The 15,923-nt window shown below is 36.0% G+C and overlaps 1 protein-coding gene across 1 annotated transcript in view; it reads right to left on the bottom strand.

The window, feature by feature from the left end:
• Positions 1 to 15,923, bottom strand: part of EPHA5 (EPH receptor A5) — a 317,049-nt gene that overhangs the window by 19,315 nt on the left and 281,811 nt on the right. Inside the window, exons 10-12 of the mRNA XM_030888562.2 lie at positions 10,620 to 10,681; positions 7,223 to 7,432; positions 5,919 to 6,068 (exon numbers count right to left, since the gene is read on the bottom strand). Coding sequence (XP_030744422.1) covers positions 5,919 to 6,068; positions 7,223 to 7,432; positions 10,620 to 10,681 — 422 coding nt within the window. The remainder of the gene's footprint in view (positions 1 to 5,918; positions 6,069 to 7,222; positions 7,433 to 10,619; positions 10,682 to 15,923) is intronic.

The raw sequence follows: 15,923 nt of genomic DNA, 5'->3' as shown, positions 1-15,923 counted from the left end.
TTTAGCTCCTCTCTGTTTTACCAAACATGATGTCCTTTTCTAGGGACTGGCTTCTCCTAGTAACATATCCAAATTACAGAAGACAGTCTTGTCATTCTGGCTTCTAGAAGCGTTCTGGTTGTACTTCCTCTAGGACAGATTTGTCTGTTCTTTCCCCGCTCCGCTCGCCCCCCCACCCCCCGTGGTACTTTAAATATTCTTTTCTAATCCCATAATTCAAACACATCGATCCTGCTACTGCCTTCCTTAGTCAATGTTCATATGAGGTCACTGAAAGTAGAATTGCTTGCAATCGGGTGCATCCTAGTTCTCCAAGTGACCTGCTAACTTCTCAACTAACTTACCCAGTCCTTTGATCTCTTGACCCACTTGCTCTCGCAAGTGATGTTTCCATGAACATTGAGGACCCAAGCAAGTTGAAATCCTTGACAACTTCATTAGCCCTTTATCATGATGATACTTATTGGCCCAGCTGTGAGGAGTTGAGTGTTCTTTACATTGATTTGTCATGAACGCTGAAGGCTGCAGCCCCTGATCTTCAGCAGCGCTTCAAGTCCTCTTCACTTTCAGCAAGCAAGGATGTGCCATCTATATGTCACGGGTTTATAAAAAGCCTTAGTGAAGTCTTGACTACAGCCCCGTTCTTTTTCATGTAATCCAGCTTCTCTGAATATTTGCCCAGGGTACAGATTGGACAACTTTGATGATAGGAAATTGCATTGACACCCTCTCTCCATTTGAAACCATGCAGTTTTCCTTTCTTCTACTTGCCTGCTTCTTGATCCATGTCCAAGTTTCACATGAACAGAATGAAATATTCTGGAAATCCCATTTTTCTCAAAGCTGGCCAGAGTTTGCTTATGGTCCACACAGTGGAATGTCATTGCATGGTAAATAGAGCACAAGTAAACATCTTTCTGGTAGTCTCTGCTTTCAGCCAAGATCCACCTGACATGAACAGGGACATCACTTGCTTGATGTGCTCTTCTAACTCCAGCCTGAGTTTCTGTCACTGTGTTGTTACAGCTGTTGTTGGATGATTTTCAGCAATATTTTACTTTCATGCTATATTGATTATATTGTCATATGGGGTTGAAATAAACTTGCTATCACCTAACCACAACAAAGACTATAAAAACCGAATGCTTTGCTGAGTTGGAAATTTGCAATATGTAAATGAGAACCAAGGTCTTCATGGTCCAATTTACTTAATTACATGTGGCCTGGTTGTTTTTCCAGAAAATATTACTGCAGTATTAATAAAACAAATTGCATTCCAATAGAAATTGAAAGCAATGATAGAAAGAGGTTCAGCTGAGGCAAAGTCCATTCAAATCTTTTGGAGGCAAACCTTCTTTTGCTTTACCGGTGAGATCTCGGCCACCAGAGTATTAATGAAACTTCTGGATATAATAAATATATAAACACTGAGAAAAGACTGATAAATGTCAGTTAGCCCTAAAATGTTCGGAAGAATTCGTTCAATGGGTTTTAAATGCTTTTACTCTATGTACTTACTAGAATTCTACATGTTCATATATCTTCCTATATATATGAGAGGAAGATATTGCCAATACATGTAAAATATAGTAAAATAAAATATCTCATTATTTTGATTTTTGCTTTATGTTCTGAAAAGGATGACATTTAAAGTCATCCTTTTTTGCTCTCAATTACTAGAAGTCTTCTGACCTCTGGGATGCCCAAATGTGAATCTAAATTCATAGTATGTTATTTACCTAAAATCACTTTTGTCATTGAAGTTCATTTTAATTATGTGCTGTTATGCTTTCATTTTTCCTTTGTTGATAGAAAGCAATCCTTAACTAAAAGATACTTTTTGGCATACGCTCTCTCCCTGATACAGAAGTTCTCCTCTGACAGATTTAGATTATCCTGTATGTCATTTTCATATTGATAAAGTTCTTTGTCAAGTTTAAAATCAGGTAGCATCTGGACTATAGAGATTATGGAATATAGTATTTGAAACTGTTAAAACAGTGTTTTTACTTTACTCAGAGTTTTTTCTAAAGATATATGTAATAATTCTGATCTTCAAATATAGATTTGTCAGGTTTTTAAATACAAATTGGAATAGATATTGAGACAAATTTAGTAGCCATGAGGTAACAATAAACTTGCCTTGGACATTATATTCAAAGCAAACATTTTAGAAAGATGTGCAATTAAACAAACATTTTTGGTTAAACTCATTTAGCTTTTGTAAAATTCAGTCAAAAACAAAACACTAATGTTCATTCTTATAACTCCCTGAAAATTTACATCATTGTGCCCTGGTACTTTTGTAAATGGATTAAAATACAGTGGTATTGAAAGAGTATTGCAGACTATAAAAGGACAAAAAGTAGAGAACATTTTTAAAATGAAAAAGGAGATATACAATGAAATAATGGCAGAGAAATAAATGTGACGGTAAGAGTGGATGAGGACAATTCCAAAAGTCATATTAAGCATAAAATAAATGGAAACAGAGAACATACAGCCAATAGAAAAATTGGAATTACTTACATAAATGATATTAAATCATACTTTTTGCCCCAAGTCCTTCACTTCCCCTGTTTCAAGCCTCTCCCCTCATGACTTTGTAATGTCCACCCACTTCAAGTGGTGTTATTCGCCCAACCCTTTAACCGTGGGACGGAACAATTGGATTTTAACAGATTTGTTCCAGGGTTTCTGTGGACCTTCAGCCTCTACAATGAGAACATGTGTGAGTTAGCTTGCTGGTTTCTAGAGGAAGATGAGAGAGATAGAGAGCAGGGCCTAGGTATATCAGTTTAACTCCACCAAACTGCAGGAAGATGAGACAATTTAGTCAAGATCAACAGAAACACAAACATTGATTTAGGACATAAACAAACAAAATTCACTGTCATGGAGTGTATTCCAACTGAGCACCACCCTGGAGGGCCGGGTTTCATTGTCCTTCTGGGTCCCCAAGACAGTAACCAATGGGCACATCCTCGTGGCCTGCAGATTCATTGCTGGTTTAGAACTGCTGATTCTGTGATTGACAGTGCAACCCATAACTCCTGTACCACCAACACTCAACATTTCAATAAAAAAGTCAATGTGACCTAAAATGTACAGGTGTACATTGAGTAGCCTAAGAGTCTTTGTGGAAATCCAGTAAGCAATGGACTGCTAGCCACAAGGAAGCTGATTCAAACCCACCATCCAATCTGCTGGAGAAAGAAGAGGCTCTGATCTCCCTGTTTCTGTAAAGATGTACAGAGCCTCAGAAATCCCATATAAGGTTGCTTTGAGTTAATATCAACTTTCTGGCAGTGTGTTTTGTTTTTAAGTGAATAGCAACAATGAAAATTACAAAAGCAACCATTAGAGAGCCAAGTATCAATTACATTTTTTAAATTTCTGAATTTTAGTAAAAATTATTTTATTGTTCCTTTAATACTGTAGCTGTTTTAAAGTGCTATTCTGATTCAATTCAAACAAATCTATGCACAACAAAATGAAACATTGCATGGTACTGTTTTATCCTCAAAATCTTTGATTTGTTTGAGCTTAGTATTGTAACCATAATGCTAATGTATTGCATGAAGGATCTTACACGCATTGGCTGACGTAGTATATTATCAAGCATGATACCCTTCTTCTGGTCCTTGATAACAGATCCAAAGTCTGTCCTTCTCACTTCAAAGTAGCATTCTAGCTCCATTTCTAGAGTAAATTTGTTTCATTAGCAATCCAAACTGTGGTGGTACTTTGAGTTATGAGGAAGGCTGCTAACTCCAAGGTCAGGGGTTTGATCCCACCAGGCACTCCACATGAGAAAGATGGGGGTCTCCACTCAAGGAAAGGTGTATAGTCTCAGAAACCCATGTGGAATTTCTACAGAATAGAAATAGACTTCTTGGCAGTGAGTGAATCAATGAGTGCATATTTATTATAGTCTCCAACAATATAGTATAACGTAACAACACAATTCAAAAGCATCGATTATTCTTTAATTTCCTTCATTCACTTTCTAATTTCCTTCATTCACTACATTTCATGTACATATGCCATGAGTTGACTGAAAATGCCAAAGCTCGTGTCAGGCATTGCTTAGCCCTCGATATGACATCTCTATAGCTCCGTAAGGAGATCTTTTGTAATGGATTTGCCATCAAACGCTATCATTTGATCCTGTTCTTTAAAACAAACACACAACAATGTATTGTAATTTTAGCAAAAGTTTACCGAAGAGACTGTTTCCCACTCCCATTCATACACATTGATTTTGTGCCACGGAGTGCAGTCAGCACAATGTAACAGTGCTCTTCCCACTTCCTCCCTGCGATCACCATCTGCATTCACCTTCTTTAACACCCCTCCCTTTACTTGATTTCTTGAATGATATGACATTTCCATGAGTGTTGACTGTGAATCTACATAAAATGAAAGCATTTGAAAGTGCAGTTTTCTCCCTATCTATAATGATGGTGCCTATTGCTCCAGTTTTGAGAACTTCTGTTTCCGTTATGTAAAACGGTAATCTGTACTTGAAGGCCATAAGTAAGGGTTTCAAATCCTGTTTGTTCTCCTTAGGCAAGATCATCTTTTCTAAAGATTGTCTTCTCTAAATATGGCAAGTTGTTAACGAGTTTTTCTCCAGTACTGATCCTGTACTTTTCTTCACCTAGTCCAGGCATATAGATTGAATAAATACTGTAAAACCGTTCCTGTCTTTTAACCATATAATATCCACTTGTTCTGTTCAAAACACTACCTCTTCATGTATGTAAAATTTTGCATTTTTGTTTTGGAACTCCTATGCTTCAAATTGTTATCCTCAATTTATTATGACTCACAGTTTAATGCTTTTGCACAACCATTAAAAGTCAAGTAAACAACTTTCACGTATTTTCTGTTTTCAGCCCAAATCTATCAGGAATCCATAAAATCTCATTCATTCCAAGGCCTCTCCTCAATCTGAGTTGTATTTCTGACAGTTTCCCTTCAGTGTATTGCTGCAACTGTTTTTGAATTATCATCAGCAGATTTTTACTTGTGTGTGATAGTACTAATACTACGTGGTAATTTCCATGGTCCTTGGACTGCCTTCTTTGAAATGGGCATAGAATGGATATCTTGGAATCGATTGGGCATGCTGTTCTCCAAATAATTTGGCCATTAGATAAGTGAGTGCTTACTGTGTTGCATCTGTTTGTTGAAACATCTCAGCTGATATTCTGTTGATTTCTGAAATCGTGTTGCTTACAGATGTCTTCAGTGCATATTGAACTTCTTCCTTCAGTACCACTGGTGATGTGGTTAGGTGTCAATCAATTCTTATTGGCATAGTGACTCTGTGGGTTCCTTTAATTCTAGGATTCTATTATTCTAAGTTTTTTTCCTTTTATACATTGTGGGTAGAATATCTTATTTTTTCCTCAAATTAAATAAAGAATACAATTTTGTTTACATTTTAGATGTAAAGACAGAGACTATCCCTGTTTAGTCTATGAGAATATGCACAATTAAAACAACATCATGCATCCTCTTGTTTTTGAGCATTGGTTTCTTTCATCCAATGCAAATCATAACAAACTTGCCTGTCAGCATCCATTCTTTGAGAGCTCTTTCTTCATTCTTGAAAATGACACACGAATTGAGTGAAACATCACTAGAGGACAGCTAAAACTGTCTGGCAAAGGATTGAATTTTTATAGAACAGTAACTTGTTCTTTGTACTAAGTCATTTTGAATTTGTACATAAAGGATATTTCACCAACAGCAAAATACACCAGAGGTAAGTAAAGCACTTATTTTTAAAATTTTATTGTATAGTACCTCTCCTCTTTCAAAAGGAAAGAAAGGAAAAGTATATACATCTTCCAACTCTGTGGGCAATGCATTTGGTTTCCAAGTTGGGGGAATCGTTCCATACTTACATCTTGATTGGTCATCTCCCAGTAGGGTCTCTCGCCATAAGACACAACCTCCCACATCACTATCCCATAGCTCCAGACATCGCTGGCAGAGGTGAACTTTCGAAAGGCTATCGCTTCGGGGGCAGTCCATCTGATTGGAATCTTGCCTCCCTAAAGTAGAAAAAAGAATTTTTAAAATTCCCCCTCTAGTACTTCAAATGTATCTGGGGATATCGTTGCCTCACGGATGAGATCTAGAAAGAGATGTACCATTTTTAAGTGAATCTCTTTGACAGCATGGAGTCTCTTTTCACATATCTCAGGCCATCAGCAGGTATAGACTGACTACTAATTGGCTGTCCTGAAGGTTTCTAGTTTAAATTCTGTTTGACTACTACAACATACACAGGACCCACATCTCAATTACAATGCTCAAGATGGCAGTGTTAAGTAAGGAAATGCAGGCAGTCAAGCAAATCAATCAGGCACGCTTTGATGGCATTCCTGCAGAGAGTAAAAGATTCCAAATCCCTGGTGCCCTGGCCCTTTCATGCAGATATTGTACTTCTAGGTTGCTGAATGAAATGCTAAGAAATGGAACACTTAATACGACATGTAGGACAATCAGATATCTTAAACACCTCAAGCCATGCTCTCCCCAGACACAGTGTTTTTGTTATTTGATGATGTGCTTCTCTCATATTTGGTGTTGGTTCCATTGGTTAGGCTATTTGTTTCCTCAAAAGAGGTAGATACCTTATTTAATCCGACTGAATAATGAATAACTGAGATCTAACCATAAAATCTACCACCTTTCTCAAATGTCATGTTTTGATATAGCAACTAGCGTGTAGATTTTTTTCTCCCAAATTTACAATATACAGATTACATCTTGACTTTTTAGCGAGTGTAAAAAATCTTATTCTCTTATTATTTTTAAACAAGAAAGCCTGGGAAATCAAATATTTCATCTCTAAGAAAACATACATTAAGAGAAAACAAACAACAAGGTAAGCTTGAAATATTTGTCTGTAATAAGAATAACAGACAAATGTTCATTTCACAGGAAGGGAACACACTAAATTCCATACTGGAAAAAATGTAGTTTAATTTCTAATTTCTATTTAATAACCAATTTTTTTCTGCCACATTTGAAACATTATTAAAGTCTGAATTCATTGAAAAATAACCAGGATAATTATCTGGACTTTGGTAGTTTCTCTCACGGGCTTCATTAGAAACACCTTGTATATTATTTACTTTAAAAATCTTTAAACATTAAATTCTTCTTTAGCACTTTAGAAATGCATTCTGATAGATCTTACCCTTGTGGTGTACGCTGCCTCAGGATCATCTTCCAGCACCCTGGAAAGTCCAAAGTCAGACACTTTGCACACAAGGTTACTGTTGATTAAGATGTTTCTGGCAGCCAGGTCTCTATGTACGTAGCCCATGTCAGAAAGGTACTTCATTCCAGCAGCGATGCCTCTCAGCATGCCAACAAGCTGAATGACAGTGAACTGCCCATCATTTTTCTGTGAAGACAATATAGAAATATTAGCCTACCAACACCATTCACTGGGAGAAAATATCAAAAGATCTTGCTTTAATTCCCAAATTAAATACTATCACTTCATCGAAGTTCACATGCAGTTTTTATTTGAAGGAAAATGGACATAGCTAGGAAAAAATGTAGTGAAACTGGTAATACTTATCAGTCTGCTGTCTGATTATAGCAGATAAAGGCTTTGGAAGCTTATACTGAATATCTTATTATTACCCTTTACAGTATTGTATCTCTTCTATTCTGAGCTGTCAGAGGAACGGTGCATTCTTTACTCCAACTTAATACCTGCACATTTTTGAGGCAGGTATATTATTTAATTCAACCAAGTTTGGGTAGCAAATGGGAAAAAAGGCAGTGGGATAAGCATGTGGAGCAAAAGCTAAACTAGACGATCTGAGAGAAAATGAAGGAGCTGATGCAGAGTAGCGGGAAGGAGGAGGGCTGAGCATGGTTGGACTGCTCCAGAAGGTCATGTCTATGGAAAGGCCAAGGAAGTCACAATGGTCGCAACGACTAGAGCTCACATGATGTTTGTTTTGAAAAACAAGAACAATGCAACAATAAATGTAAGGAATTAGAGTTGTATATAGAAAAATTTGGCAGACAATGTGGTAGAGGCTAGAGATTGAAGGAAAAGGCAGCCTTCTCAATAGATAGCATCCAATCTATCACACAGGCCACTCATACATTGGCATTAATGACATTATCCTATCAATGTCTCTAATCAATAATTATAGTTCTACATTGAAAGTTCTAGTTTAAATTAGGTTCTCAAGAATGTTACATTATTTTACACAATATACAAATAAAATGGCTGAATATTCAAAATGTAGAGATATGCACATTAAAAATATCACAAAAGATTTAAAAATATTAACTACTGCCACTACTCAATGATCATGAAAGCAATGCTCAGGAAATCGCGCACACAACGAATGGGACAAATCTGCTGCCAAAGACCACTTTAATGAAGCAAGGGCAAATGCATGACTTTGAGGACTAACGTGCTTGACATAGACATGGTATTTTTAATTATTTTCCATGCATGGGAATTGGTGATGAGATTCATCTGGCCAGCCCTAATTCAGCAGAATCAATATCTAATTTTTTTGTTGATATTGGCAAAATGTATGTTAAAATGGCACTTTGAATCAAGTTCCTCTCTAAAGCTTGCAGCTGGGTAGCTGCCCAATGTGGAAATCATAAATGTTCATTCTTTACTCCGTTTTAACACTCATCTGGGTAACAGCATATTCCAAGCATCAGTAGTAATGTTCATTCTGTCCATAGGTATAAAAAGTTAGATGGAACTGTGCTTGTAGTATTTATTAATTCATTTCACAAACCCAATTATGCTCTTGATGAAATATTGCATTCTTATTCTCTTACATGTGTTACTTCGGTAAGCATTTAACACACAGAGAATAAGGACCAAACAAGAAGGTGACGGATGTCATTTGTTTCACCTTTGTGTTAAGCCTCAGAGTCCCATGAGATAGGAGAGAATTATGCTATTCCTGAAAGTAGTCAAAGAGCTAAACATAGTTCCAGAACAATTAGGCTCAGCAGAAGCAGAATGGAATTTTTCAAAGTTGAATTTAATATGTTCAGAGAAGAAAAGTCACCTGTTTCTAATGTATCAAACACACGGACTTGTAGCTATTTGGCCTACCTCGAAAGGAATGACTCCTACAGTGAAAAGATGGTTCAGGATGAATCACACAAGATAAAAGCGAAGACTATTGCAAGTGAGGAGGCTGATCAAGGAGCAATACTGGATTCCTTTAAATAAATGCTTTATTGTTTTTCGTCAAGTTTGATTTAGTATTTTTCATTAATATTTAAAATTATTTCTTATAACATACAAAATAACATAATTAAATACTCTAGTTCTGCAATCCTCTTTTATTGTTCTTATTTTAAAATATTAATGGTATAGAATAATAAACTACTTATGGAGATATCTCTTTTCTTTATACTTGAAATGGTCATTAGGCCAGTGAATCTTTTGAATTGCACCACCGATGTGAAGGCCAGACCACGAGAAAGGAAGACAGGAGAGGAATGGATGCGTTCAAATTAGGGTTTTGGCGAAGAATACTGAAGTTACCATGAACAGAAAAAGATCAATCTGATTTGGAGGCAATACAACCATAATGCTCTGTAGATGCAAGGATGTTGAGACTGTTTCACCTTCTGTGGATATGGTATAAGGAGGGTCCCATCCTTGGCGAAGTCGGCAGGTTTTCGAAACAGAGGGCCATTGAGAAAGAGAAAGTTCTCAGATAGAATGAGCTGACTGACATCATGGATGAAACAGTGATTGCACAGGAACCATTCTGAGGATCGCCGCGCAGCAAATCATTTCTCGTTCTGTTCTCCACGAGATCCTATGAACTGGGGCCTACTCTAAGGTACTTACAGCACTACTTGGTTTTACACTACTGTGTCAGCAATGGTGGGCCCTCAAGGAGAGTACAAGCATCTAGGACCCCATAGACCACCATTGATGTAGATGCTTTGCATTGATCGTGTGGACAAACGTTCCTGCTCTGTCTTTGATTATGTACTTTGAGGAAGTGAAGTGTCTATTAACTTTTTTATAATCCCTTATACCTCCACCCTTTGCCTCTTCTTCCCTGTCCTTTCCTGCCCTTTCGCTTCCCTCCCCTCTCTCGCTTTCTTCATCTTTACTATCTGTTTCATTTCATTTCTTCTTCCCTTCCTTTGAGAATTATCAAGCTACACTTAAGTAAAAGCCAAAAAAAATTACATGAATACCAATACCAATGAACACGGATGAAAATGTTCTAAGAATAATTGTGGCAAATATTGTACAACTCTTTTCGATATGGGTGAATTAGTGAATTGTGTGATATGTGGGTGAAGTGCCAATAAAACTGTTTTTTAAAAAGTATAAAAAAAACACATTGTCATCACGTCAATTCTGATTCACAAGAACCCCTTGCCTAAGTTATACGAAAAGTAAAAATTTCACATGGAAATGAATTATATAATTGCAGTATAATTTTTCTGATTATAGATATTCCTATCCTCTTTACACCATTTTCTTCTACATGGCTGAGTTCCATCTTCAACAACAAAGCAATATATATATATATATACACTCTGAATAATTGAATCACAGAGCTTACCTTTAAAAATGTATCTAAAGACCCATTCTCCATATACTCTGTCACGATCATTACTGGTTTACCTGGAAAGAAAGCAGTGATATAAACTACTGTGGTTTGTTATAGCATTCTTATCAGAAAAACATGGTTGTGGGCTTTATTATTCTAGTGCGCATTTGCGTATTACTAGATACTCTTAAAATTACAATACATGAAATTTAAACATATTTGAGATAAGCATAATGAGCATTGTGACAACAAAATTGTGTTTACATTGTTCTTAGTTAACATTTTTATTATGAATGAAAGGATAGCCAATACAATCATCAAATACATTATAATTAAGTTAATGGCATTACCCTGAAGAGAACCTTCATTTAGAGCTTTCATATTTACACATCCTGCAATACCAGGAATGCAAATATAAAGGTAGGTCATTTTATTTCTGCCATATGAAAAAATAACAGTAAGAGGATTTTTGTTCATTCCAAAATCATTTAAAATGCACAGTTTAGTATTATAAGATTAAACAAACAAACAAAAAACCTCACTGTTATTATCTGCGGCCTCCTAGTGCCCCTATGGGATATGATTGGACTGTCCCTGTGACTCTTCATGGGAGTAGAAAACCTTGTCTTTTTCCCATGTAGCTGCTACTGGTTTCAAACTGCTGATCTTTTGGTTAGTAACCCTGTTGGTAGCGTAACCACTACACCACCAGGGCTCCATTAGAATCTCATTTCTCATTTGAATAATTCTGTCATTTTAAAATACTTCAGCGTTTGTATTATTTTAATGGAATGTGGCAAGTGCTTGACAAAGACAAGGAGGCTTCTCTCACACTTTTTATAGTTTAAAAGTTAGAAAAAGTATATGTAAATTAATTCATTATATATATATATATTTAGGTGCTTACACTAAGCAAGACATTACTTATACAGACATTATGAATTGGAGATGTCATTTGATTTGAACCTTAAAAATTGAAGGGGTTGCTGGTGTGACAGATAGTCCACGTAAAGGGAGTAGTTTATGCCAAGGCATCTTGTCATGAAAGAGCCCATCAAGTTCAAAATATAGCTGGAACTCTGTAATTTGTGTGTGTGAGAGAAAGCGACAAGATCAGATGCAGAATACTGATTTCAGAGTGGAGTGGAATACATGCCCTTAGTCAAAAGGGTGAAAAGAGTGACATGAATTATATTTGTAAATTGCTCTAACAAGACCCAAGATTTTTTGGTTTTGGTTTTGGGAGTTTTAAATATGTTTCCTCCATAGTAAAGTTAAATTATAGAGAAGTGCTCCCAATTTAGACAGTTTTCTGTTCATATTGCCATGCCCATTTTAAGGGACTTTAGGACGCTACAAAATAGAAAAAGTCTGCATTGGGTCATTTCCATTTCCACATCGTAGATCCCATTTCAACTTCTTAAATTTACATTTGAGAAGCTAAGCTGGCCCTTCGCTGGAGAACAGTTGTGGAGCACATGCTACATGCGCTGCCCTTTCATGTGCCGGCTTTCCGATCATATGAAGCATGAAGGAAACGTGAGGGACATGTACATAAAAGGAATCCAGGGGTCACGTTGGCCCAGGTTTGTGCTTCGGTGCACAATTATTTGAATAATGTTAAGGTTATGACAGCCAAAAATGTGTGTGCTCCCGGACTTTAGCTGCAATAGAACTAGAAATAGTATTTTCCACTCTACGATAGGACTTAAGGCTTTTTCAGTTTTCCTGTGATATGTGGTGAGTCTAGTTCTACTTGCTCTCCTCCACAATTCCAAAACTGTAGAAAGAGGGGTCATACCGTAGAGTACTGAGGGAGCTCCATGCCAGTGGACACTCACATCCTCTCATGTCACATGTCTTCACCTGGAACCTTAGGGCTCAAACTTGTGAGGAGGTAATCACCAATCAATGTCTATTTTTATCTACTGAAGCTCAAGCCCTCTATGTTTCTAGGACTCTCTCTTTTACTTTTCCTAGTAATGTTAGTACTTTCCCCCTTTTTTACAGATTATTTTTTTCTGCTTTACAGTTTCATTTTAGACTCTCTTCTTACAATTATAGGTGAGAGATATTTGTCATTCCTTGTCATTGACTTGAATTCTGAGAAACATTCTGTAAATAAAATGCATTGATCAGACACTTACTAATGCTCAATAGTATGCATTTGCAAAGAAAAATAAGTTAGTGAGATAGTCAACTTGCACTCTTTTTATAATATTTTGTATCTAGAATCATCTAATTTTGAGTCAAGTTAATTTCTTATAGTAAGTACTTATTATAATGTCAAAATGAAAATGTTATAGAAAATGTTAAATAATCCTTATATCACAAAAATGGAGAAAAGCAATTATAATATGTTTCCACACAATCATGATCTTCTTTTGTTGACACAAATAAGACACGTTAGGACCTATTTGATTATTTTTCATGCTTGAGCCATTTTAAGTGTAATTAGTTTTAGTTTGGTTTATGTTTAGTCTTAATGCCTGATAGCCTGCAAGAATGACATAGCAATAATTAACATGGCTTACTCTAACCCTTGTAAATTCAATAAAACAGTATAATGCATTTTCCATTATCCAGCTCGAAGTATAAAGGGCAAATATGCCAATACTGTTAAACATATATTATCAACAACCCATGTAAAAATACCCAGTACAATATGCCAAATAATATTTTAACACCTAACCACATTTTTATATCACTTTATATTATTTTCCTATGACCAGCCAGGATATGAGACGCTGTAGATACATATTATTTGTAGAATTAATATTTATTATTGGTTACCATAGATAATTATAATTTAATGACATATTGATTATTTAAATCTATAAAAGGCAGTTATTATTAATTGTTCTGTTGTTTCTTTTTCCACACCACAGTACCTGCATTTTCTTAATATTTATTGTATTTAAGATTTTACTTTAAAATGTACAAATATTTATTTTTGTGTCAAACTTGTAATCTTGGATCTGTCATATGTCGTTACTTAACAAATGATAGCAGATTTGTGAGATAGTTAGCTTCTCTCAATCAATATTCTGTCTTAACATAAGATTATTATATATACTCTAAGCACTCTATAGTAAAGTGGTCTCATAAAATGTATTTTTGTTAAAGAAAACGTGGCTGCTGTTCTCTGCCTGCAAACAACCATCTGGAATGTTTAAGGGAGACCCAAGCTGCTGCTCATAAAATCCTTTTTTTCCCAGGAATTATCTCAAGTGATAATCATTAGGGGAAATAAATTTTGGAGATTTGTGGCATTGCTTTTGCTTCTAAGTGTGAACCCTCCTACATAGGCATCCCCTGGGAGCATGTTAGAATTATAAAATAGCTCTGCTTTCCCTTGGAGCTATTGAGATAGATGCTGAAGTTCTAATCTTGTATGTTAGAAACCCCCCAGGGCTACATTACATCTTGAGAAACACCCAAGTAGTCCTTGTCCCAGAACTGCAGATCATTGTGGGGCTGTTTGCATTCATACTGACTCCCATTTGGTACCACTTATTCATCAATAGAACATGGTACCATTTGAGGGAAGACTTGATTTAGAAGTAGCATAATTTATTGGAAAACTATGCTCATTGGGTTTCTCTTAGCAAAATTGTAGAAGTCTTGTAAATGATTAAACATATGCTCCTGTTTATGCTAGGATATCTCGAGGAGGGCTGGTGAGGTAGTGGCTAATATATTAGGCTGATAACCTCAAGGTTAACATATGGAACCCATCAGCTGATCTTCAGGAGAAAGATGAGGCTTTCTGCTGTCATAAAGATTTACAATCATGGTGAGCTATGGTCAGTTCTACACTGTCTTATCGGGTACTATTAGTCTGAATCCAATTAATGACAGTGAGTTGACATTTTTCAATCTAAAATTTAATGGCATTCATTTGATCCATTGTGATTTAGCATTCTAACATTTGTAGTTGTTTGAAATCACTTTCATTCTTCACCCAAGGGAAATGCAGGATAACCGAAAGATGAGTATGATGAAGCAACTATTAATGATCAGTGGTCAACCAGAAATTATGATATATGCCTTTCAATTACACAATTCTGCTTGATGTGATTGAACTATGGGTTGATATGATATGAATTAACTTTCAATTAAGAATAAATTAAAAACAAACAAACGGATTAATAAAAACATATTGATGCAAATACATTTACATCCAGGGGAGAGGGTGGAAAGAAATAGAAAATTCTGACTGAGAGGAAAACAACCAGAAAACATAACAAACAAATTAGCACGTAGTTAACATTTAGAAGGGTTCTCATATAGTTAATTTCTATTGTGTTCCTTAATTGCTGTCTAACATTTTAGGAGAAAATCATTTATATATTTATGCAACTTTCAGAAAGATGATAGAATGAGAAGGTCCTGGATACTCTGAAGTCTCAGGAGATGACTTTTATATGCAGAGAAGGGCTTTAATGGAAGTGGGTTATGTTTCTTTTAGCAGACCATATCCACAAAGAAACAGAGTATAACTTGATACACGCTGCCTACTAAATTCAGGACTTGCTGCTTCCTTAATCCTAGTCAGTAGTATAGAATAGAATTCCATCCAAAATTGGATTTTAGCCACAGGCGTAGAGTCCAGAATTATAATACCCCACAAAAGAAATTGTGGCATGAAGGGACATTGTCATTGACAACATTTCACTTGATTCCTCTGTGTTTCTCACACTTCCCTGAACATCGTTTCCCAGAACATGTATATGCCTGTTTTCAGAATTTCTTCATGTTGTGTATTGTGTTTGCCCACAATTAAATCTTGTCTACTATCTAGTTAGTGTTCCACCCACCCTGCAACCATCAAAGAATGTTTCTTTCTGTGTCTACATCTGTCCTTGGCTTTTTATAATAGTGATTTCAAACAGCAATCTTTGTATATTCATAATATATTCCAGATCCATCTGTGTTGTATGATCTTTGGAAATTTAGCATTATTCTATATTTATGTACAGTATCCCCTTGTACTTATACAACAAAGTTTAACCATTCAGTGACAGACATTTAGCTTGTTTCTACCTTTTTGTTATTTTGAATAATGCTGCCATTAACATAGGTGTACATACATCTATTTGTGTCACCGCTCTTGTTTTTAAGAAAATACTATGGGGTAACCCCCCAAAGAAAACATGATGCTTATTTGTTGTTGTGTTGTTTTATGAGCGGTGGATAGAGCATTTGGAGTTTGTTCCCTCAGGTCAGACTGTTGATCAAGCTTTCTATTTAGAGGCTCTCAACAGATTGTGTAACAGTGTGAAATAACAAAGGCTTAATTTGTGGCAGACGGGG

Source organism: Echinops telfairi, unplaced genomic scaffold (genome assembly GCF_000313985.2).
Source record: "Echinops telfairi isolate 266 unplaced genomic scaffold, ASM31398v2 ScPeMD7_7468;HRSCAF=8506_0, whole genome shotgun sequence".
NCBI lineage: Eukaryota > Metazoa > Chordata > Mammalia > Afrosoricida > Tenrecidae > Echinops > Echinops telfairi.
The sequence above is the reverse complement of the archived record's forward strand: the minus strand, read 5'-3'. Positions and strand labels throughout refer to the sequence as shown.